The sequence below is a fragment of the Pezoporus wallicus genome, unplaced genomic scaffold (assembly GCF_028554395.1).
Source record: "Pezoporus wallicus isolate ANWC-B61680 ecotype Strahan unplaced genomic scaffold, APGP_CSIRO_Pwel_v1 contig_6714, whole genome shotgun sequence".
Taxonomy (NCBI): domain Eukaryota; kingdom Metazoa; phylum Chordata; class Aves; order Psittaciformes; family Psittacidae; genus Pezoporus; species Pezoporus wallicus.
In genome coordinates, this window is record NW_026637486.1 from 2,001,251 (window position 1) to 2,024,527 (window position 23,277).

The following is a 23,277-nucleotide window of genomic DNA, read 5'->3' on the forward strand; positions in this document are numbered from 1 at the left end:
CAGGAGAGATGCCCAAGGTCAAACACGTTCTTAAAATACACACTTTGGCTACCAGGAGTTTCATTAAGCTCAATAAAGCATCAGGTATTGACTGGCAGCACTATTTATAAATAATCAGCCTGCTGACCCCCTTTTTATTTAATGAAATTTGTTTTCTCTTGTCAGTGTCAGGTATTTTGAGTTAGCGGAATGCTGTGACCTCTCCCACGCTGAAAATGAAACTCTGTATAAAGACTGTCATAAAAACCCAGCAGTAGCAATAGCTCCCGGAAATAGCATGTATCTATTTAGGTACTACAAACAAGATGTCAAGTCTTTAAAAGCCTGAGCTATTAAACTAAGCGCCAAACCATCCATAAACGTTCACATACCACACAGAGAATGCTCTCTCCTTCATTCAGCCTCTGTAAAAGGAATAATACTATGCACAAGCAAAATATGTGTTATTGCAGCAGTGACAACAAGTCAGCCTGAATTAAGATGTCCAAGAATTAAAACTCTCCCTCTTTATACATTTCCTAAAGAGTTTTCTGAAAGTAGTACTTCTTGCACAGGAGCTACGATGCCCCAAAGCACTGCTGGCCCAGCCAGGGGGGGCTCCATGCTGCAGTGGCAGAGGCAGGGATCCCTCTTCTTCCTGAGCTCATTTGCTCACCTGACCTTTAAATTCTCCTGCTCCATCCATAACGGGGTAGGGCATGGGGAATCACAACAGAAAAATCCAGGAAACATAAGCTGTAACTTCAGGCCATACTATATTTAGCAGATCCCTGGTGTGCTGCTATGGTTTTAATTGCTGTTGTCAGAATATATGCAGGAGAGGGAGCTGCTATTTTATGAAATAAGAGCCCTTTACACCCAGGTGTTAATTTTGTGACTGTCATCCAGCCAGCTAACAACAGCATGAACTGTCAGGGTCAAACACATCACCTAGACACTCGTTGCCCAAAGCACTGCTCTGCCATACCTGCCATGGAAGTTGGTTGGGTTTGTTTCTCTGCAGGCACACAGCCATTCACAAAGGGGGGCATTTTCTATGTGTGCACACATATTCATACATACTATATTGCATCACAGTATTTTGATTTGCAAGTGAGCAGTGTTCGATGATGCAACAATTGTAATATATATGGGGGATGGTCAGATGCAGAGTTATTACAAGGCAAGATTTAAACTCTTTGGTTGATCTCTATTGATTTTATTTTTGCAGTTCTATTGGCCTGATAACACCTCTTCCCATTTCCACTCCACTGCTGGGCAGGAGGGGGTGCATGACTCAGCTGAGGCTGAGCATGGTGCCTATCTGCAGAGCAGAGAGAAAGCCACCAGCATCCTTGAGCGGCTGCAAATTACAGACCTCTCACTAGGGGCCCAGACTGGAGCCAGGTTCCAGATTTTAGCATGCCAAAGGCAAATACAGTTAAATTATCCTCTCATCTGCTTTACTAAACAGCTGCTGCGACAGATGCAGTCTCCAGCACCCATGGCTGGGCCACCTTGTGTGGCCATCCTTACTGCCACACGCACAGAGCGTGGACAGGCCATGCTGCAGGAAGGAGATCCTGCTCAGTCTGTCATGCTCAAATTGAGGTTAGCACCTGTACAAGTGCATCCACATGTCTGACAGCCAAAATCACTTTAGGAAGCAACAAGTGCTGCACAATGCATGGGCTGGGTGAGAGCACCAACACCTTCATACTCAGCAGCCACCACTGCTGCAGTGGTGCCTTTGCAGCTGCACCAGCACAGAAGTCCCTTTCTTTGAAACCCAGTAAAACTGATCCAGGAGCATCTCCTGCATGACCAACCAGTTCCCACCCCTCCTTACTGACAGAAAAGCAACAGATTCTTTGAAAGCAGGAAGCAAACACATCCACACTGCCTGTTCAACCTCGTTAGCATTTGCCAAACATCATTTCAACCCTAACATTATAGAGGTTTAAGAGGTCCATACTGAAAGCCTTTGAACCTTGCAATCAATACAACTGAGCCACTGCACAAAATTCACCATTGATCTGTGTTTCACTTCATTAAATGTTAGTTTTACATGGTTCAAAACACGTCTGCACAAATTGGTTAACAACCTGTGGTTGTATCATCAGCTCTAAATGGCCATGCAAGACTGACTGCAAGGCAAACCCCCCAGTTATTTATTTCCTGCTCTGCAACATCAATTTGGCCAACTCACTTTTAGAAGTCTGTAATGTGTTTAAGCTCAAATATGCTGACAATATTGCTTAATGCTAACCCTTTGGGATTCAAGACAAGGCAACATCACATCCAGCTCTCCCCAGTGCACGCTCACCCATAGGTACTGCAAAGGGGCAATGCTGCAAATGCAGATTAATTACCTCCCTGAGAATACCATACCAACTGCCTTTCAGCCATCTCCCCCATGTTAAGGAACAAAGACAGTACAAATACAGGAACAGGTTGGTACCAAGAGGCTGAAAACAGTTACAGGAGGTGTGTGTGCGTTGCAACTCACCACAGGTGACACAAGCTTCAGAGAAAAAGAGAGCATGAGCAGTAAAACTTAAACCTTCTTTGCACACTGCTGCTGCTTGAGCTCAGCCCTGCCCAAGCTGCCCACCCCAAGGAGGCACTTGAAAATTCTTCAAACTTCAAATATAGATTATTTTAGAACAAAAGCAGCTCCTCTGGGGCAAGCAGGCACAAGTGCTGCAGCAAGTGCCATTGATTCTTTAAAGACCTTAAGATACTGTAGTGGACTAAGCCATATAGATCTATAGCAGTATTAACATGGAGGCTCAGCAAATCAATAGTCAATTCTGCTTTTTGGCTTCTCTTTCTTGATACACAGAGTTCAGTGTGAAACAAAATCTTGATTCCTGCCACACCAGGATGGCTGAGAGCATCTATTGTGACCTCAGTCCACAGGCAACGCTCTGCACAGGATAAACTATGAGGACTGATAGCAAACCATCACTCTCCTACCACTACCAAAACCACTGTTACTTATCTTCTGGAAGAGTTTAATATTTCAGTGCAAATAGGTTTATGTACTAGTATTTACTCATTTCTATGGCCTTGAGTCACCAACCTCTACATTTTCACTCCCCCAGCTAGTAATCAAGAAAAAGACTGTACATTCATAACCGAGGGGGAAAAAAAAGTTTCATATCAGCACGATTCCTTTGTGTTCTGGTAAAAGGTTGGACTCTCCTCTTTATTCTCATCTCCTGTAATTCATTAAACCCTCAGCCACAATAAAATTAATAGTGAGCCTTTGAGTAGATAAAAACCTCTTTATACAAACAACTGATATACTGCACAAACCAGCAGATAAGAATCAGCATTCTTTAAAATTAAAATATATGCATTTCTGAAGCGTATCAGCTGCTGAGGAACTTTGTCACCCTCCACTTGCACTTGTCAGCCCCAGGTAGGGGCATCCTTGCTGACCCCCCCAGCTGGGAGCTGCTTTTGCAAATAGAAAGCTACTCAAGCATTTAGAACTGCTACTCACTTTTGCTTCTGCCAAGAGCTGAGGTGACAGTCCAGCAAACTGGAGCAGTGACAACACCTGGGTGTAGTGCTCCTCTCCTGGGTGTACTTCTCTCCATGCAGCACTGTGGCTTCCATCAGAGGAAGCTTTCCTGTGTAAGAATGGGTGTCAGAGAATGAGGCCAGGTTTACAGCAGCTTTCCTGCTCACAAGGTAAATAATGAGACCCTGCAAAAACCACACAGAAGGGTAGGGTTTACGCTGGTACTACATATTGTAGCTGTGAACTGCCCAATGCCAAAGTCTCCCAGGTGCCATTTCTGAGGTGTTACACTTCAGTTGCAATTAATTCCCCCACAAATTCACATTGCTAAGTTTCAGCAACCTTTTCTGGCTGCTACAAGCTCCGTGGCCAGGAGGGGGACACACGAACAGAGGTTCAGGTTCAGAGGGCTGCACTGCACACAGTGGTCAAAACCTCCTACACAATTACATCACAGGGAGTTTCACAGCACCCACTGAACTGGCATGACAAAGGCCTTCAGAGACCTCTCCTTTGTGCATTATTTCTCTCCATATCCCAGTTTTGCTTTGAGCTGACAGCAAAGGCTGGGAAGTGGTCCCTTTGTCTTACAGCTGAAGCAAACACAACACTTTTCTTGTCACCATCTGCAGGATAAATGGTATTTCTGTGACAACCTGAAATTCAAACAGAAAATAAACAGATACTCCTACAGGATAAAAGGAGTGGAGAGCTGCTCTGGCCACAGATCAGCACCACTCTGCTCTGTCAATTTGCTCGGCACACCCACAAAACCAACTCCAGCATGGAGGCAGGAAAGGAGAAGGACTGAAATCAGCTCTCATCTGCAAAGTTTTACTCCTCTGAGCATCAACAAAACGCAGATGCTCTTTTCTCTGAGTGAAGACCATTCCACACCTGGAAAACTCAAGTCGGGAAGAGAGACCAGAGGGTAAAGGGGAGAAATCTGTCTGCACAATAAAGTGCTGCGCTTTGCAAACTGAGCTGTACACCTTTAATCAGCAGTAAAATCTGCAAACTAAATGTGTCTCTCAAATAGATGAAGGCATTTCTTCATGCAAATAAATATTTCGCACACACTTAAACCTCGCAACAAAACAAAACCCGGGCATCTATTAGAATTTCTAATATATATCAGAAAATCACAGCATGGTTTGGGTTGGAAAGGACCTTAAGATCATCCAGTTTCAACCCCCTGTCATGGGGAGGGAACGCCTCACCCTAGACCATGTTGTCCAAGGCTCTGTCCAGCCTGGCCTTGAACACTGCCAGGCACGGAGCATTTACCACTTCTTTGGGCAACCTGTGCCAGTGCCTCAGCACCCTCACAGTAAAGAACTTCTTCCTTATATCTAACCTGAAATTCAGTTTGAACCCATCACCCCTTGTCCTCTCACTAAAGCCCCTGATGAAGAGTCCCTCTGCAGCATCCTTGTAGCCCCCTTCAGACACTGGAAGCTGCTCTGAGGTCTCCACGCAGCTTCTCTTCTCCAGGCTGAACAGCCCCAATGTTCTCAGCCTGTCTCCATATACTTGTTAATAATGGTATTACTAAGGCTGCCTGGGATCAGGCTTTCTTTTCAGAAATTATTTTGAAGGACGATGAATGAATTTAGAAGCAGATTGGAGGGATCTTGCCTAAGGAGGAGAGTTCAAAAAACAGACGCCAAGCAGCGTCCCAAGGAAAGGCCATCAGGCACTTGCAAATACCTCCCAATGACACCATAGCAAATTACACCACGTAACATACTGAGACAAACGCTAAGCTAAGACCAAATAAAGTGTGCATTTTAGCACCAGGCTCCACAAACCTGGAGTAAACCCCGTGCAGACTTGCCTCTCTCTACTATCAGTTTACAAAGCACCACCATGGAGCAGGTTCACAGGTTTATCCTTCAAGGCACACACTTAAAGACAGCACACCTAAGTCTGGCAGAATCATAGAACCAACTAGCAGGAAGCTTCAGCAAAGCATCCAGTGAATCACAGGCCAATCGGAAATTAAGGTCTCATGAGCAGAAGAACACCTTGCCCAGACTGGTAACTGTAAAACCATTCCCTCTGTCATATAAAACTACCCGTGTTCTGCCTCCACTCTCTCCCTGAGCTGTTCTGAGCTGCATTAATTAGTTACACTGGAGGAAACAGAAATGGGAGATATCTGATAGATCCTGTAAATTCCCTGAAGCCCTTTGAAAATCTAACCTTCAAAATGAGGAAAGCCTCTTTTTAAACTCCTTTAACCTGATTTTTAATTGCAAAGTGTACACCACTGCACTCCACCACAGACTTTTTTGTTACAACATAGCTGTATTTTGTTGTAATTCAACTAAAATTGTACAGTTTGTCAAGTACCATAGCCATATCCCTTTGATAAATACCTAATTGTTCTACTAAGCTCTACTATTGTCATTTATGAGCAAGAGCACCTGCAAAGCACAACTGCTTTTGATCACAACAATTAGATTTCTACTGTTTACAGACCAAATTTTCCTAGGAGAGACACAGGGGAAAACTCCGCTTACAGCTGAGGTACATCAAATGGCATTAGTTCAGGAGCCTACCTAGCGCATTTATCTTCTCTTGGAACAGCTTTGTCACCTCCTTTCAACACACATTATCATTGCTACCACGGTTTCAGGTTTACAATCACTGGTTCCCTCCCCAAGCCTCAGGCCAGTCCCAGCAGCTGCTAAGGATGGGGACCTACCAACCATCACCAGTGATGGACAGGTCGTTTCCACCAACTGTAGTAAATGTAGCTTCAAGGTAAAACGAGCTTCAGGTGTTTTCCCCACAAGAAAAATCTTGCAAGGTGAAATCGAGTTTTAAACCTTTTTAATGACTAAATGTGACAGTTTCCATGTAATTTACTTACCCCTTAGCAAATCACAACAGACACACCAAAAGGAGAATAGAAAATGCATCACTGAGGTAATTTTACAGTCATCTATGCCCATGAAATCCCAGATAACAGGATTGTGTCTGTAAAGCAGCAACAGAAGCGTGAACAGAACCGGGTCCTGTTTTCTAAAGGAGTGTCTGCCCAGCTAAACCAGCACTGCCTTTGGTCATGGGCACAAACACTGGATGGATCTCTCGGGTAGCCAAATACAGAATAAACCCCAGGTTCTGTGGGCAGTTCCAGTTCAGCTGAGCCTCCAGCACTGCAGTTACATTTCTCCTGCCCTTTGGTCACCTTTATTTCCCTGTAAAGAATGGAAACTCACAGGGCACATCTGAAGACACCAAGCCATAGAGCTATTCTGCATGGATTATATGGCTCACTTCTAACACCAGCCCTTAGTTTATGGCCTTTTAGCTCCTCCTGTTCAGGCCACCAGAATTCAGAGCCTAATAACGTGTGAAATGGGAATTACACATGTGGTTAAAGGCAGCTCAGTCAGAGACCTTTTAGGGAATATATTTTATCACTCCTAGGAAAAAATCCCTACAGTCTGCCTAATAATCCCTCCCCATCCAAACGAAGAGCACAGGATGATCAGCCTAAGTATCCTCCCCTCTCGCAATCCCTCCGATTCATGGATTTTGCTGTTCACATAGTTTCTGAAAAAGGCAAAGAGCTAAACTACAGCGAATCTGACTGAAAAGGCATTCTTTTATAACGTGCACTTAAGAAGTTCTCCTCGGTCTTCGGCACCAGCTGCACACACGCACGGTAAGCAGGGGAACAAGTTATTTATGTAGACACCATCTCACCCAAGGAAAGCCTTTTCCCTCTGGGACACAAGGGGAAACCGCCAAATTCAAACCCAGGGCTCACCTCAGACTCACTCAGCTGAGGGGGAAAAGGGGGGAGGGCAGTTTGGGGAGGGAGGAGGAGGCTATGCCCTCAACACAGGTCAGGCACCGCGCCCTCCGTGCCTGCCTTTATATATAAAGTAATATATATTATATATATAATATCTAGAGAATCCATATATTTATATACAAACACATGTATGTTGAGCTGTACCTGCTCCGGGCGCTGCCGTCCAGGCGCCTCCCGCTCCCTGAGGAGAGGCGGGGCTGACCCCAGCCGGTTCCAGCCGGTTCCGGCAGCCCCGCCCCTCCGCGTCGTCACCGGCACCTGAGGGGAGCCCGGATGGGAACACACAAAATGGCGGCCAGCGGGGAGGGGAAGGGAAGGGGAGTCCTGTAAGAAACAGCGTTGAGAGACCGGAGGGCAGAGGAGCAAGGAGCCACCGCAGCCCTGCTGCCCTCGCCAGTGCTGAGGTACAGAGCGCGAGAGATATGCGGAGCGTGGCTATATCAGAGCTGGCACATGGAATCGTGTTATGGTTTGGGTTGAAGGGATCTTAAAGCTCCTCCAGCTCCAATCCCCTGCCACGGGCAGGGACCCCTTCCACTAGAGCAGCTTGCTCCAAGCCCCTGTGTCCAGCCTGGCCTTGAACACTGCCAGGGATGGGGCAGCCACAGCTTCTCTGGGCACCCTGTGCCAGCGCCTCAGCACCCTCACAGGGAAGAGCTTCTGCCTAAGAGCTCATCTCAGTCTCCCCTCGGGCAGGTTCAAGCCATTCCCCTTGGCCTGTCCCTACCTGCCCTTGTCCCAAGCCCCTCTCCATGTTTCCTGCAGCCCCTTCAGGCACTGGAGCTGCTCTCAGGTCTCCCCTTCAGGAGCCTTCTCTTCTCCAGGCTGCCCCAGCCCAGCTCTCTCAGCCTGGCTCCAGAGCAGAGCTGCTCCAGCCCTCGCAGCATCTCTGTGGCCTCCTCTGGCCTCGCTCCAGCAGCTCCACGTCCCTCTTGTGCTGCTGCCCCGGAGCTGGATCAGGGCTGCAGGGGGGGGGTGTCTTCCAGAGCAGAGGGGGAGAATCCCCTCCCTGGGCTGCTGCTCACATCAGGGTAGGTGCCACAGTGACAGGCAGGGTCACATTCACCATCCCTACAGGCGCCCTGCCATGGTCAGCTGGTCCCAAGGCCACGAAACCTCCACCCCACAGCACTGACCGGGCAAGCAAGAGGCCTCAGGACCCGCTGGCAGCTCCCTGGGATGGAGACATGGGCAGGAACGAGCCCTTCGGTCCCTTCGTCAACAGCACAGAACCAAAACAGAGGAGGAAATGTTCACCCCACGCATGAGCAGTGCTGAAGGATGCTGAGCATCGATTATTTCATCAAGATCAAAGATAAAACCTTATCTGCTGTCGTCTCAGCAGGGCTCAGGAGCAGATCAGATCACTGCCTGAATGCTATCAAAAGCTATCTGCTCTCTATTGTTCCTTCTTCCTGCTAGGGCAGGGATATTAGCAGGGAAAAAGACAAGTATATGGTCACGTGGACCTATCGTCTGAGACAAGGAAGAGCTTCAAAGGGCCGAGGGGAGCTGCGTGGTCTGGAGTAGTCCTGTTCCTTTTTCAATGTGACTGTGTCTCCAGAACGAGTTCAGAGCAGCAGGTTTATTGCACAGTGCTGGCACATGTCTGCCTTTACATCCATCTCAGTTCTCCATTAGCACCCGCAGAGACGTTTTGCTGAACACAGTAAAGTTATTACTTAACGTAAGCACATATGGATTATGGATGCTATATATGAATATTCCTGTCGTTTCTGTGGATGCTATGTATGAATATTCCTGTCATTTCCATTCGGTCAGGGTACCAACATAGTCTTTGTCTCCACGGCATTATAAGGCTTATCAAACAGGGCTGAGGGAGGTGATGCTTCCAGTGTACTTAGCATTGGTGAGACATCTGGAGTGCTGGGTCCAGTCGTGGGCTCCCCAGGTGGAGATGGATACACTGGAATGAGTCCGTGGAGGCCACCAGGATGGCAAGGGGCTGGAGCACAAGGCATATACATCTCCCCACATGTGCCCAGTGAAAGGACAAGCGACAAGTGGGAACGCTGGGCAGATATAAGGAAAGTCTTTTCACTGTGAGGATGATCCAAGAGGATCAAACACAGGGCAGTGGGTGCCCAGCGCACAGAGATGAGCCCTGCACATCTGCAGACCCAAGAGGCTGGTCCACACAGCTCCTTGCTGGCACTCAGCCGCAGGCACATGCCAGGACCAGTGGAACAGCTTCCCCTGCAGATGATTGCAGGCCACTCCTATCCTGTTGACTTGTTAGGAATTGTTTCAGTGTGCTTTCCAAAGCCTGATTGAACTGTGGTAACAGCTCATCTGGTCACAAGAGGCTTGTCGAGGTCCTCAGGTGCCTGACCCCTTTCCCCTGTGTCACGTGCGGTCAGGCCCCGGTGTGTAATCACCAGCCAGACCCACTCTGTTGGACAGCTTAATTACAGCCACATGCAATCAGGGTCAATGCAGGATTTATAGAGACTGAACTCCAGGTAACATACAGCATAATTTATGATTACAGAAATACACCACTGCCTTCCTGCCTTTCTCCCTGCCCATGGCTGCCAAACACGTGCAGCGCATCAAGCCCAAAGAGCCCTTTCTAAGCAGGCAAAGGATGCTGCCTGGGGGCAGCTCTGCTTTGCCATATTAAGCCCTGGGTCTGGGGACAAGCTGGCCAGCTTCGCCCCATGGGACCCACCTGAACAATGGGGTTTGTGACCCCTTTGGATACAGAGTGGCTATTTTCCTGTACAGAAACAAACAGTAATTTGCCCATTATGTAGCTCTGCCCTTCTAGTGAAGCCATCTGAGAGCATACTGCCTTCAACATCTATTTCATTTTTCCCCAAATGTAATTAATGGGATTTATGGAGACAAGGTTTAATCATTCATCATTATTTCACCTTTTCCCCCCTTTTTAAAGCCATTAGCAAACCAAGATGAATATTTTAACAACAATTTCTAGCTAGAATTAATCACTGGAGACAAAATCTTTTGTTTTGTTTAATAGGTACACATAATTGATTTGCTGTGATTAAATCAGGAAGCTTTGGAGTCCTCTTAGCTACAGGTTACCTCATCTGGACACAAGGTGCTCTACCTGTCTGTGGGGAGCAGACTATCCCAAGGGAGAATGTTTTACTTTAGAATCACTCATTCAGATGCCACTGAATGCAAAGATAGAGATAACCAGGTTGGTCACAGACCTTTTTGCTTGTGATTTTATTCTGGTTTCTCCTTTTAAGTGTTTGGTTCCATTACTTTGATCAGGAAAGTGAGAAAGACCAGGTTGGACGAGGCCTTGGGTGCCATGGTTTAGTGTGAGGTGTCCCTGCCCATGGCAGGGGGGTTGGAACTGGATGATCTTAAGGTCCTTTCCAACCCTAACTATTCTATGATTCTATGAAACTGTGTTGGGAGCCTTATGAAGAGAAATACACTCCCTTTGGGGCATTATAGCTGAGAATGGACTTTGCACCAGACCCAACCCACAACACCCTCTAACTGCACCACGCACCAGACCCTCACCTAACCTAAGGCCTGTTTCTGTCAGTGACCTTCAAATAAAGCCTGGTGTGTGCAGGTGTGCACCTGCACGCAGACCCACAGAGCACGTGGGAGCACCTCAGCAAAAGGGAGGCTGTACCAAGCTAAGTATTGATCCTGGCAACTAGGAAACTAATAGTATATATTATTCTCTTACTATGCTGCACGTAACTTCAGTAGTGGCTCTTAATTCATGCATCATTCTGAAAGGCTCAATAGTTATGACATATGATGTGCCTTTTTCTCCTCCCAAGTGTTTTCAGCATTAAAAGGCATCTAACATACACTCTCCTTCCAGTCCTAAAGACCTATGACTGTTTAAAGCTGCCCGCAGGCCTGCCAGTGAGGCACAGTACCCCGATGCAGCAGGGTGACACTGTGTGCACCAACAAAATCACACCTCTGCAGGGACCTGATGGACAGTGGTGCAGCTAAACAAGGGCAGAAGGGATCAGCGTGGTTCAGTGAGGCAGAAACTGAACCAGGAAGTTTGTGATTTAGAGGTCCTCACGCTATTTGTGATCTCTTGTTCCCTTCTAGATGGCACCTCCCAGAGTAGAAGGCCCTCAAGAAGCAGTTTTTGCAGCTAGGCATATTCAAAGCTTGATGTCAAAGAAAGCTAAACCTAAGAGAGCGATCACTATGAGCCATTACACAACGGTAAGAAGCAGCCTTCAACCTCAGCCAGTTCCTACTCCTATCTTCCTACAAGCTTGGCTGCACATACTTACAAGTTCATCATTGCTCCCCTTTTCTGTTGTGCCCCACAACCACACAGCCAGAACATCAGTGACCCCATTCCTGTTGTCCAGGTGTGGAAGGTGGTTAACCTTCTGGCATTCAGTATCACAGCTTCTTCCTTGCCACTTTGGTTTCATTTGTCTGGGGCTACAAGTGCTAATATTCAGCGAAGCTGCTCTGAGCAGGAGGAAAGCACAGGAGGAAAATAAACCCTGCCGTAAGTGTTTGGTAGGCTCTTGGCAGCACAGAGTGAGTACAAAGCGCCCAAATGCCCCATTCAAGCCCCAAAATACCTAGTGCAAAATCTTTAGTGAGAAGCCAAATCTTTAGTGAGGAGCAAAATGACCATAACAACAGGCTTAAAAAAGAAATACTAAGAAAGCCACAACAGAAAGAATGCGCTGCTTTAACACCCGTGTAAGTGAGAACACACAAGAATGCTTATAAAGAGGGCTTTAAAACGAGTTTCATAATCTGCTGTGATTGAAGGAAAGGTCTTATCCAAGACCTCGCTCATCTTGCACTTAATTGTAAGCACATGTTGGGGTTCCAGCCTGGAGCAAGGTGTTAATTCTGCAATTATTTCACAGGATTAGAACTTCATTTTTGTTTCCCCAGGAAACACAGTGTTATTGAAAGCCCATCCAGACATGCTATTTCATAATTAATACTAAAGAAAAAGTGAATTCTCTCCTTTGTCTAAATAGTTTGCTTTGGCTCAGCTAGGAGCAGCAATTAGCAAGACAGCCTCCCTGAACATATTTGATCTGCTACAGGGTTTCCTGCTGCGTATCAGAAGAACAAACCTGATTTCACACAATCCATGGGGTTTATGTTGGCTGGATGTGCTATAATCAAGATGATTTTCCCCCCACCTCCCAAGGGCTTTGTTTATGTGCTTGTGGGGTTTTTGTGGAGAGACACGCACCTCATTTATCAGTTCTGTTGATTTCCACTCCTGCTCTTTACCGCTTCCCTTTGTAGCATTCGCTGTTTGTAGTTTGGTGCAGAAATTGGGTCCTGTTATCATTCCTGCTGTAGGTTTTAGTAGCAGGAGTAGAGGAACAGTTCCCATGGAAACGTTGCCGTGTTGCAGGGTGAGCTTTTCCTGGGATTTTCAAGGTTGTGCAGGGTGGGCTCTGGGGTGCTCGGGGCCTTTCTAAATGGGCACGTGCAGCAGTCTGCGAGCGCTTCCCTGCAGCGGCCGGAGGAAGAGGATGTATTTTTAGATTGTGTGTTTCCTCTCTGATGAGCCTGTGAAATGCCTGTGAAAACAGAGCAGCTCGACGGCCCTGTGCCACAGACTGATGCTCTGGCCAATTCCCACCACTCCGACAGCAAACCGGATCCTATGTTGAAAGTCCACCTCAAACCCCCAGAGAGTGTTTTCCTTTCACGCTGTGGTCTTTGCACTTAAGCCATGAGTGATGCTACAGCTCAACAGGGCTCGGTGCACTTGCCTGAGCCAAGATGTCCTTGTGTCCCCAGGGACTTGCAAAGCTTCCTGAAAATACCATGACATCAACCTCCTCCTGCCCCACGGTTGAGGTGTTCAGGCCCAGGGACCACCACTGGTCATGGCCAACCCCGTCCCCTGGCATTTATCAAGAGCAGTGCTAAACAAACCCAACCCACAAACAGAATAAAATCACATGTGAAAGCATTAAAGCACCTTCTTTCTCACACAGCCTTCCTCTCAGCCCTCTGTGATTGCCACACACAGGTGGGTTGCATAAAAAAGGAGCTGTACCCATTAGTCCCCTAAACACTGCAAGAAGGTGCACCTGCAGCCGGGATCCTGGCAAGACAGGTCTTCATCCCCCTTCCCTTTGTCCTCTTCCTTTTCAGAACCTGGAAATGGGTTCCCAGGGTTATTTTTTCCTTTACTTTTCATCTGAAGACCTATAAATAAATGACTTTAAAGTTTACTTCAACCTATTCACAGTAGTTGGGAAAAACCCACCAAAGAAGCTTCAAACTTCAGGGCCATGGCTACTGCATTGAAGAGATAATTCTGACAGATTCTGATGCAAGTGAAGAGTAAGTATCATGTGCTAACAAACACATTAAATAATACATTAGTATTATTTTGGCACTTCTTTGGGAGCCAGGTGTTCAGGAAGCTGTTTCAGATGGAAGCGGCAATGAAGTCCCTGAGGTCCTTCCCCACCAGTCAGTAGCGTGAAAAGAACCACTCACTAACGCCTGAGCTGCAGCCCCCCATAGCCTGGCTCCAGCACAGCCAGCAAAGACCTCCTATTAATATCAGAAGATATTGTTTTATTTAATATAATCTAGTTTTATTGTATTTTCAGCTATAGTTTTATTTCATTTTCATCATTTCCAGTGGATATGTCTCAATTTTCTAATTACTCCCATGGAAGTGTCTGAGCTTTCTCAGTTAAGAAACATTCAGGTCAGGTTCATGTCTCTGGTCCATGTTATCTCTCAAGTTTTTGAAACATGATAGTTCTATTTTTTAATTTATTTATAAAACTATTTAAAATTACTTATTTATTTATAAGACTATTTAAAACTTTATTTTCATTCACACTACCCATTTTGGGTTGCCTGACCTTCCATCAAAGTCAGCAGGAGTGCTCAGGAGCATCCCATGTAGTCTTTATAAGCTTTTCTCTCCTCTCTGATCTTTTTGAAAAGCCAAAAGCATTTGGCTTTTCATAACAACTGAAGTTTCTTTTCCACATATTGGAAATCTCAGTCACACCATGCTATTTCTGGGATAAATCAAAACCATGAAGAGTCTGGAGTCAGCAAAGGAGGAGGGGGGAGAGGTTCTTTCTAAACAAAGAAAAATGAGAAAGAGGGAAGACAAAAGAGAGGATAAAGTCATTACTAGCAAGAAGGTTACCTGTCCTTTCTTCCTCTTGCAGTTTCTCTTCCCCCCTCACTCTTAATACTGTGGATATCAGAGGTGATTTGCCAACTGTGGTAAATGCTGTCCCATTATTCACCTCTGGTCGTTACTACCTATGCTAGAAAGTACCAGAACTATGAGGCAGCCCAGCAAATGCTGGGTGATTAAATAATGCAGAAACTCTTTCCTCATCCCAAGCAGAGCTGCTATCGAGTCAGCTCTTCTTACCTTCAGGTTTGGATGACCAGAGTCACAGAGCTAGTAGCTGGCTGGGGACGTGCATGGCTGGGGTCCCTGTGTATGTGGTTCACCAAGCCTGGAAAACACAAGTGTGGAGTTACAAGGAGGTCTTGGCATTATATACCTGGCAGCTGCATTTGCAGGTCTGTTCTGCAGCAACTCAAAATGAAGGACAGTATCAAGATTTTTTTCCTTCCCCTGAAAGTGGGGAGAAAAAGAGGCTCAGCCACTTTCTTCTGCATCACACGGGTGAGATCAGTATAAGGAATTCACCCCAGAGACTTATTTCTAAACCACATAAAGAATTAACTGAAGCAGTGCCCTGGGAAGAGCGGGATTCACTGGGCAGGTACCTGGCAGTGACACGGAAAGCCTGAGGGGCATTTGGTGTTTGAGAGGTTCAGGCAGCACAAAGGAGCATGGGGTCGGGGGCTGCAGGGGCTGTTTGGGGTGGCTGTGCTCAGAGCATTCCAAAGGGCTTTGTGCTGTGTTCATAAACATGTCCATCAACTGCAACCTTTGGGGAACAGGCTTCACTGGAACCTTTCACTTGCTGGAAAACAAACTGCCATTCTTTATCTCCTAATCCTTCAGCAAAGCAGCCTTTCTGCAGTCCAGAATGTGAAATCCACCACTACATCTGCTGTGCAAGAGCTATTTAAAATTCACTCGCATCATGAACTTTACAGCTCATTGATGCTCAGTTCAGAAGCTGGGAACGGCCCTGTAACAACACTTGGAGATTTTCAACTGAAGCAGGATTATGCTAAAAACAACTGAACAAGAAGTTCATGAGGCTTGGCAAGATTATGTTTTCCTGAAGAACACCTAACCATGTGGGAAGGGAGCAGATCGGATGAGATGAAGGTCCATAACTACCACAGCAGTTTTTATTCATTAGCACAGAGACCTATCAGCAGGCTACAGGACCCTCAAGAGCACTGCACCTCTTTCTCCCCACACCACCCACTTTCTCCTCTTAGTAAGCCACATTTTCAGGACCCCCCACATGATTTAAACATAGAGGAACAGAATGGTTTGGGTTGGAAGGGACCTTAAAGTTCACCCAGCTCCAACCCCTGCCACGGGTTCCACTAGAGCAGCTTGCTCCAAGCCCCTGTGTCCAACCTGGCCTTGAACACTGCCAGGGATGGGGCAGCCACAGCTTCCATGGGGCAACAAAGAACAATTTATCAGCTTCAAGATCCTGATTGTACAGAGTTTGGGTTTCTTCCAGAAAATTTACTTTTCTGCTTCCCAGCATGAGCAGTGACAGGCAGCCCTTTCACAGCACTTTCCTTTTGCCCCTACAGCCCATGGAGTGGGATGAAGGGGGCTGGTTCAGGGGCATCCAGAGATGCATTGGGCACAGGAGACACACAGTGGGACACAACCAGCCTCCCCAGGACTCCCAACATGCCTGTGTGTCCTACCTGAGCCGAACAGCTGCGGGAGCTCCACGTTGCCTCATCTTGCCTCAAAGCCACACTGCAAGAAGCAGGGAGGAAAACCCAGCACACGTGCCCTGGGGCTGCCCTTGCAGCAGGGCTGGGGACTTAACGCCTTACCTGGCCACCTGGAGCTGCTGCACAGAATCAGAATCAATGAGGTTGGGAAAGACCTTTAAGATCATCAAGCCCAACCTTTACCCCACCACTGCCAAGGCCACCACTAACCCATGTCCCTGGCTCCCCGCGGTCCATACATCTTACATACAGCACCTACCTCCTTTAGCATAACAGACAGCAGCAAGTTCACAGTGATTTTAAAGACACCTGGAGAGAAAGTGAACAAAACCCCACAACGTGCAGCTCATTCCTCAACCAAGCAGGGAACATTTCAAATGGCTCCTTCCCAGCAAACCTCATGGGAGGCCAAGCACCTCATGGCTTCAGTCATTAAAGGAGAGCAAACAGTGTGAGATGGTATAATTTATTACCGTTGCTAACTGAACACAGATACTTGATACCCACTCGTATGCAGAACTGTAAAAAAATAGTTTTAATACAGTATCAAAATTTACACAAGTGTCATGTCAAAAGACCAGTGTCCCTCAGGTTAGCCCCTGCACATCCATCCTGCAGGCACAAGTACAGGTTTTACATCGTTTCATACACGCATAGAGATAGATATAGGAATACAACAATTGTAGTTTAACTATGCAAACAATATGCATGGGAGAAAACAACATGTAAAGATAACAGAGAGCTGTTTGGGCTGGGTTATATATATAGGAGAACCGATGCAAGAGTGCAAGGTTTCGGAATGGAAGGCCAGATTCTGCATTTCCAACTCAAGGAGAAGGACTGAAGAGGAGTTTTGCCCTCAAAAGGAGAAAGCAATGCTGGATCAGAGGCCTTACACTGAATGGTACCAAGTAAAACTAACAACAGAAACCAGTAGAATTACTGCTGCAAATTAACACACTGTTTTTCTGAAGACAATTAGCAGATTTACATCATAGGCCTAGATAACAAAAGATTGTACAGCAACCCAGCTACATTCCACTGCAGATAGCCCACGAATACAGCATGTTGCAAGCTCAGAGAAAACAGAGGTTCTGCCTTTGGCTCAAATCTTTGTAACCAAGAACAAACCAGAAACCCAGGAATTGTTGCATTCCTATTTTTTATGTTTAACTTTTATTAGTCTTTCTTTGATGCTCGGCTATAGTAAAAAGTTAAGCAACAGCATTCAGTCACAAGCCTGTTGCACATTCATACATGAAACTATCGCTGCTTTTAGATATACACAAAATACCTATTTGTTGCAATTCATTACACACAACTAGTATCATACACATAGATAAAAATAAACTAAGCACATCTAGGGCGCCGTCTGGTCAAGTCTCAGGCAATCTCAACAAGAGCTTTCTGCCTCATAGTAATGAAAGACATGCTCTGAGTATAATAAAACCTTTTCCTTTGAAAGAACGCTACAGTTGGCAAAGAAAGCTTTTGTTTTATATAATGCAGTGCAATCGTTTAGATCCTTATAGGCTCTTGTTAAATAAACCAGCGTGTCTCGAAATTAAACAGGAGAAATTAGCATCCTGACAATTGGAAAATACTCTCCAGAAAACCACTCTTATTTGAGACCTGTAATAACAATCCCTAAGTCTTCTGTTCAGTAAAGGGCTGCCAACATCCTACATGTCTTCAGAAGATGTGCATCAAAGTGAATCGAAAAGAAAGCTATCGGTACTTCCATTTAGAAAGAAATTGTGTTTCACTACAAGGACTGTAGTTATGCTACACTACTGGCTGGTCAGGAGACTTGATGGTCTTTTAGCACCTCCAAAGGCAGGTATTCTACCAAAGGGAAAAACAATCACTTGGAAATTGCCTAAGCACCATTAACGGATACTCTACAGACTGCAGGGTGAGTTACTAAGAGGTGACTTTCTCATAACTGCGGCGAGCAAAGGCACAGTTTATCAACGTCTCTCCAGTCTGGTGGAAAACCTCCATTAAATCCAGTGGCAAAGTCGTTCAGATTTGACTAAAGATTCACTGTAACTAAGCAAAAGAAAACTTATATCATGTAACTCCTGCAGAATCCCGATTCTCTTGAGTTAGGGTGGGAATACCTCAGTGCTCCTACATGTGGTGTGTTGGCAGACGATGCGGCGGCAGCGTTGCAGTAGCCAGTATACCCAGAGAGCAGCACTCAGGGGATGCGGACAACAGCACGGCTCCTCTGGGAGACCTCTGGGAGAATCCCAACCAGTTTCGAACCGAGTCTCTTGCAGTGCACACAGACACCCTGTCGTCAGCTGGAAGTTGCTGCAGACACAGCCAGTCCTTTCGCTCTCATCAGCAGTTCAAACTCTTTCTCTTCAGTGAGAGGACTTCCTCAGGGCCTTTTACATAGGTCCTTTATACTGATTGCCTGACAAATGTTGTCTAATTCCAGGGCACGACCCTGCAGCATCTCCAAGTTTCCTCCACACAACCTAAAGGGAGGGATGGAAGAGATGTTGTTACCACCAGCTCAGAGGTACCACTGTTCATACAGACATGCATCCGGAAACACCACGCATTGCGCAGACCATGCAGCACAGGTAAGGACACAGGGGAGGGCCACACAACAGGAGAGGAGGGTATTTCTCAAGGGGTACAACACTGCTTCTGAACACAGAAAGCACATGCTTCTAGGAAAAAATGGTTATAAACAGAGACAGATGAACTGGCACGTGCATCACCAGGCTGGTTTATGCTTCAGGTCCAAGACTGAGGGCATTTCCAGGCCTCAGCTGAAACTCTGTTCAATGCATCTCTTGCAGAATGCAGTTCAGAAGCACGAAGCTCAGTCCAAAGGAGCCTAAACATTTCCCGTTTCAAACGCACAGAGCGGTTCTGCTCTTTTCCAAAGAATTTACTTGTTCTCTTACAATCAAGGAAGGCATTAAAAGAGCTGATTTCATTTGTTCTTCCTTGAGCTCAGCGGAAGTGTGCCTGTAGTCACTGTTCTACACATGCCTGTGCGTTTTGCTGAACCAGAGCAAAATCTGCAATTCAGTAGAAGTGAGTGATTTATTTCTTTGTGTGGACCATACGTTATAAAGGTTGCCTTCCTGAGGCTCACATCTACTCCCATTCACGACTGCATAGCACTCACGTTACAATTACAGAATTAGAAATGCAGGGAAGTTACACCTCCCGCAATTAGGCAAGTCTAAAAAGGTGGACTGATTATAAGCAGGAGAATCAGCTGCTTGTGTTGTATCACTGAGCATCTCTTCCAGGGACCACCAAAACCAGAGAGGTGCTCACCACACCGTGTATAGCAACTTACAATTATTTCTGTTTACTAAGTACCAACTAGCAAGCAGCTAAAGCAGAACGGCTGCTAAACCCTCATTAATCTCTGAACCAACAGCCATATGACTGTCAAGGAAGGGAAAAACTGTTTTCCATTGTCATTACCTATTATTTGTATTTTAACAGTGCTTAAAGCCCAGGAGCAAAGGGGGCATTAGCTGGAACTGAATAAACACAAAGCAGCTGGATCCTGGGAAGCTGACATCCTGACAAGGCATCTCCTACAGCTGATGAGCAAAGGCAGAACAACCCCAAGGTCCTTCTGTGATTCTGTGCAGGAGGTGGGAAAATAACGCAGTTCCTCTGAGCCTTTGCTGAAGAAAACCTGAGTATAAGACTGGAAGCAATGACAACCGTCTCGCTACACAGGACCAAACAAATTAAGGGAAATGTCTTTAATACTAATGGATGGGCACAACCCAAACCCTGCAAACTTTCCATATGACCAGCTTCTTGTAGCCTAAAATCAGAAGTTACCATCACAAAAACATCTTTTAGCTATGTTTGATGTATTGTGAAACATTTTGCCATGGTGAAAGCATGAAAATGGGTTTTCAGTGAAGCCTCCTGCATCAGCTGTCTATGGCAGACCCATTGGAAACGGTGGAGGGCTGGGTCTGATGAGATTCCAACGTTTGGTTGCTGATTTTCCTAAGTTAATATTCTCAAAAGGAAAGGTCTTTTGGATAGCTCTGTGAGGAGGCACACTGTACCCACACGTTGCCTTTCAACAACTTTTCTGGTCAATAAACATTAGGCAATATTTACCAAGCAGCTAATGCTGACACAGTAATAAACTAATCCTTTATCTCCAGCTGAACAAATGAGCCTGATTGCAAGGAGGGGACAAACACACACCAGACAGCCCTGGAAAGCCAGCAGCCTCAGCAGAATTGCCCAGGTGGGTCAGAAGCAATACTCATGCCTTTTTTATGGGTGGGAAATGGAGAACTCTGTTATCAGCAACCACTTCTGCTTGTGCACACAGTGCAACAGGTACCTGAGTCTTGAAGGCATCACAGGACTTTTGCCTCCTTTTCAGAAACACAGGATGATACAGGCTAAGTTTATCACCAAGTTCCTTTTGTGCTGGCATGTGTACAGTTCTTTGCACAATCATGGTAGCTGTACATGTCATCAGTTCACTAGTTCAACACTGACCTGTCACAAGCAGCACTAATGGAATTACTTTGTGTTTACAAGCACTGAAAAGAAAATGTAACGCTTAAGCATTGCTAAATGTTTTAAATAGTTCTGACAAATAGCCCTGTATCACAGCTTTCACTCAGATTTTCAGCCAAAACCTTGACTGAATGAAGGACAGTTGTAAGGTTCATGATACAGTCACGGCAATTCATTTCTAGCTCACTTCCAACACACCAGAGTAAAAGGACGGGGAAGCCAGGCAGAAAGCTGCACCCCAACTGCAGGGGAGAGCAGCTACACTGCCTGTTGGATGGGGAGCACTCAAAGCCCATGGTATTTCATCAAATACTTGTGGAGATCTCTGGACTCCCTCTTTCCCAGCCACCCCACCAATCATACAGGGCATAAAGCATCTTCCCTTTGGCTCCCAGCCCAAGTGAGGCTGCTGCAGCCCTTTTTTAAGAACAAAACTTACCGGTAATCTGAGGAAAGTCATGAAGGGCACCCCTCCAGACTTGATCCAACTGTTCCTGGGCTTTGAAATTACTCCCATGCTCACTAATACATGGGATGGTTTGGGTTGAAGGGACCTTAAAGCTCACCCAGCTCCAACCCCTGCCACGGGCAGGGACCCCTTCCACTAGAGCAGCTTGCTCCAAGCCCCTGTGTCCAACCTGGCCTTGAACACTGCCAGGGATGGGGCAGCCACAGCTTCTCTGGGCACCCTGGGCCAGCGCCTCAGCACCCTCACAGGGAAGAGCTTCTGCCTAAGAGCTCAGCTCAGTCTCCCCTCGGGCAGGTTCAAGCCATTCCCCTTGGCCTGTCCCTACAGACCCTTGTCCCAAGCCCCTCTCCAGGTTTCCTGCAGCCCCTTTAGGCACTGGAGCTGCTCTCAGGTCTCCCCTTCAGGAGCCTTCTCTTCTCCAGGCTGCCCCAGCCCAGCTCTCTCAGCCTGGCTCCAGAGCAGAGCTGCTCCAGCCCTCGCAGCATCTCCGTGGCCTCCTCTGGACTCACTCCCTGACACAATAAACTACCTCTAAACCTGCTACTACACATTCCTACATTCTCATAAGACAAATATATAAATACAATGCAAAAACATTCCCAAATATGTTGATGCTGTAGTACCAATACCATATGCACATCCTGAAGAGAGAATTCCCACATCCATTATCTTAATGAAATATCAACATGATCATATAGCTCCATAAAGTTTCTATAATATGAATTATACATCCAAATTGCATTTTTGTACAAATCAAAACGATGCACCAAAGTTATGCAGGGATTATTATAGAGCCCAAAATGAAATTTGTCATCTTTCCGCTGGTTTTACAGGCAAAATGATGCTGTGGCAAATGTTTCATGTAAAACACCCACAGTGCATAAAGCTGCAGCAAAACAGTGAGCTACAAACAGGAAGGAACTGCAGTGAGAATGCGAAAGAAAGAAACATTAGAATTAGTTTAGCACAGGTCCACATTTAACATTGACTAGATGAACATAAGAAAAAGCAAAACCAGAGAGGAAATAACCAAGTGTTTTCAAAGTGTAATATATCAATAGCCAAATCGGACATAGATTATAGAAGTCAAAAGGAAAGGGAGTATTTCAGTGCCAGCAGCAGAGCTTTGAATCCCTGGGGAACAAAGAGACAAGGCAGAATCCAGGTGTATCTTCGGGATTTACAAAACAGAACCGATCATGTCAAAGTTAGCATTTTAGAAGTGGCATCACTTACACCACGAGGACTTCTATGGATTACTATTAAATATGTATTAGTCAGAAACTGCTTTTGTATCCATCATTTGCAAAGGAATAGAGCAGGCAGGAAAGTTCACAGGTGCCATTGCTCAGATGGGGAAACGGAGGCTGCCAGACTGCAGCTGACTTATCCTTCCAAAGGATGAATCCAGGTCAGCCGAGTCGTACAGTCCTTCATCCCAGGTACATTACCACACATAGACTTTTGTGATCAATACTGACCGCCACGTTAAAATGACAGTATTCCAAATAAACCAGTAATTGCATTACAGAAACAGTCACTGACTTGATTTCCATATAACATCTTCAAGGGCTTATTGTCAGCATTTAAGCAGAAGTACTTTGCATTTTCAGGTGTTTTCAGGCTCATTGTGCAATAGAAAATGAAACACCTTAAACTTATACAGCACGTTGCTCCGGCCACAGCTTTTTCTGTCTCACATAGGTAGTGGTAAGAGTTTTAGGAGTCTTTAATAACAATAACCTGCTGATTTCTATTTTCCTAAGCTTCCAAGGCAAGGGTATGCTTAATAAAAGGAGATTTTACTTTATAAATCTGTTTTGAAGCCACAAGTAAGAGCAGTGGTAGATTTAAACTTTCATGGGACCTCCTGAGTATGGGCATACATATGCAACTGAGCAAAAACTTGCACTTAGACATAATTAGAGTGATTACAGTGCTCTGGATTGCAAGGCAGGGGGGATCAGTAAATCTTCTTGCCTGGGTACCATAGGACACTCACTTTTCTGCAGTAGCTCCTATACTTACCCTCAGACCTTTGATTAAAGCATACCTCAATTC

The 23,277-nt window shown here is 46.0% G+C and overlaps 1 protein-coding gene and 1 long non-coding RNA gene across 4 annotated transcripts in view; both read right to left on the reverse strand.

The window, feature by feature from the left end:
• LOC130597339 (uncharacterized) overlaps positions 1-3,614 on the reverse strand; it is a 42,572-nt gene extending 38,958 nt beyond the window's left edge. Inside the window, exon 1 of the long non-coding RNA XR_008971738.1 lies at positions 3,491-3,614. This is a non-coding gene — a long non-coding RNA (uncharacterized LOC130597339). The remainder of the gene's footprint in view (positions 1-3,490) is intronic.
• A 13,046-nt stretch (positions 3,615-16,660) lies between these two features.
• Positions 16,661-23,277, reverse strand: part of CCDC85A (coiled-coil domain containing 85A) — an 83,754-nt gene continuing 77,137 nt past the window's right edge. For all 3 annotated transcript variants that reach the window (XM_057405789.1, XM_057405787.1, XM_057405785.1), the window contains one exon: positions 16,661-18,697. In XM_057405789.1, coding sequence (XP_057261772.1) covers positions 18,648-18,697 — 50 coding nt within the window. In that variant the 3' untranslated portion in view covers positions 16,661-18,647. The remainder of the gene's footprint in view (positions 18,698-23,277) is intronic.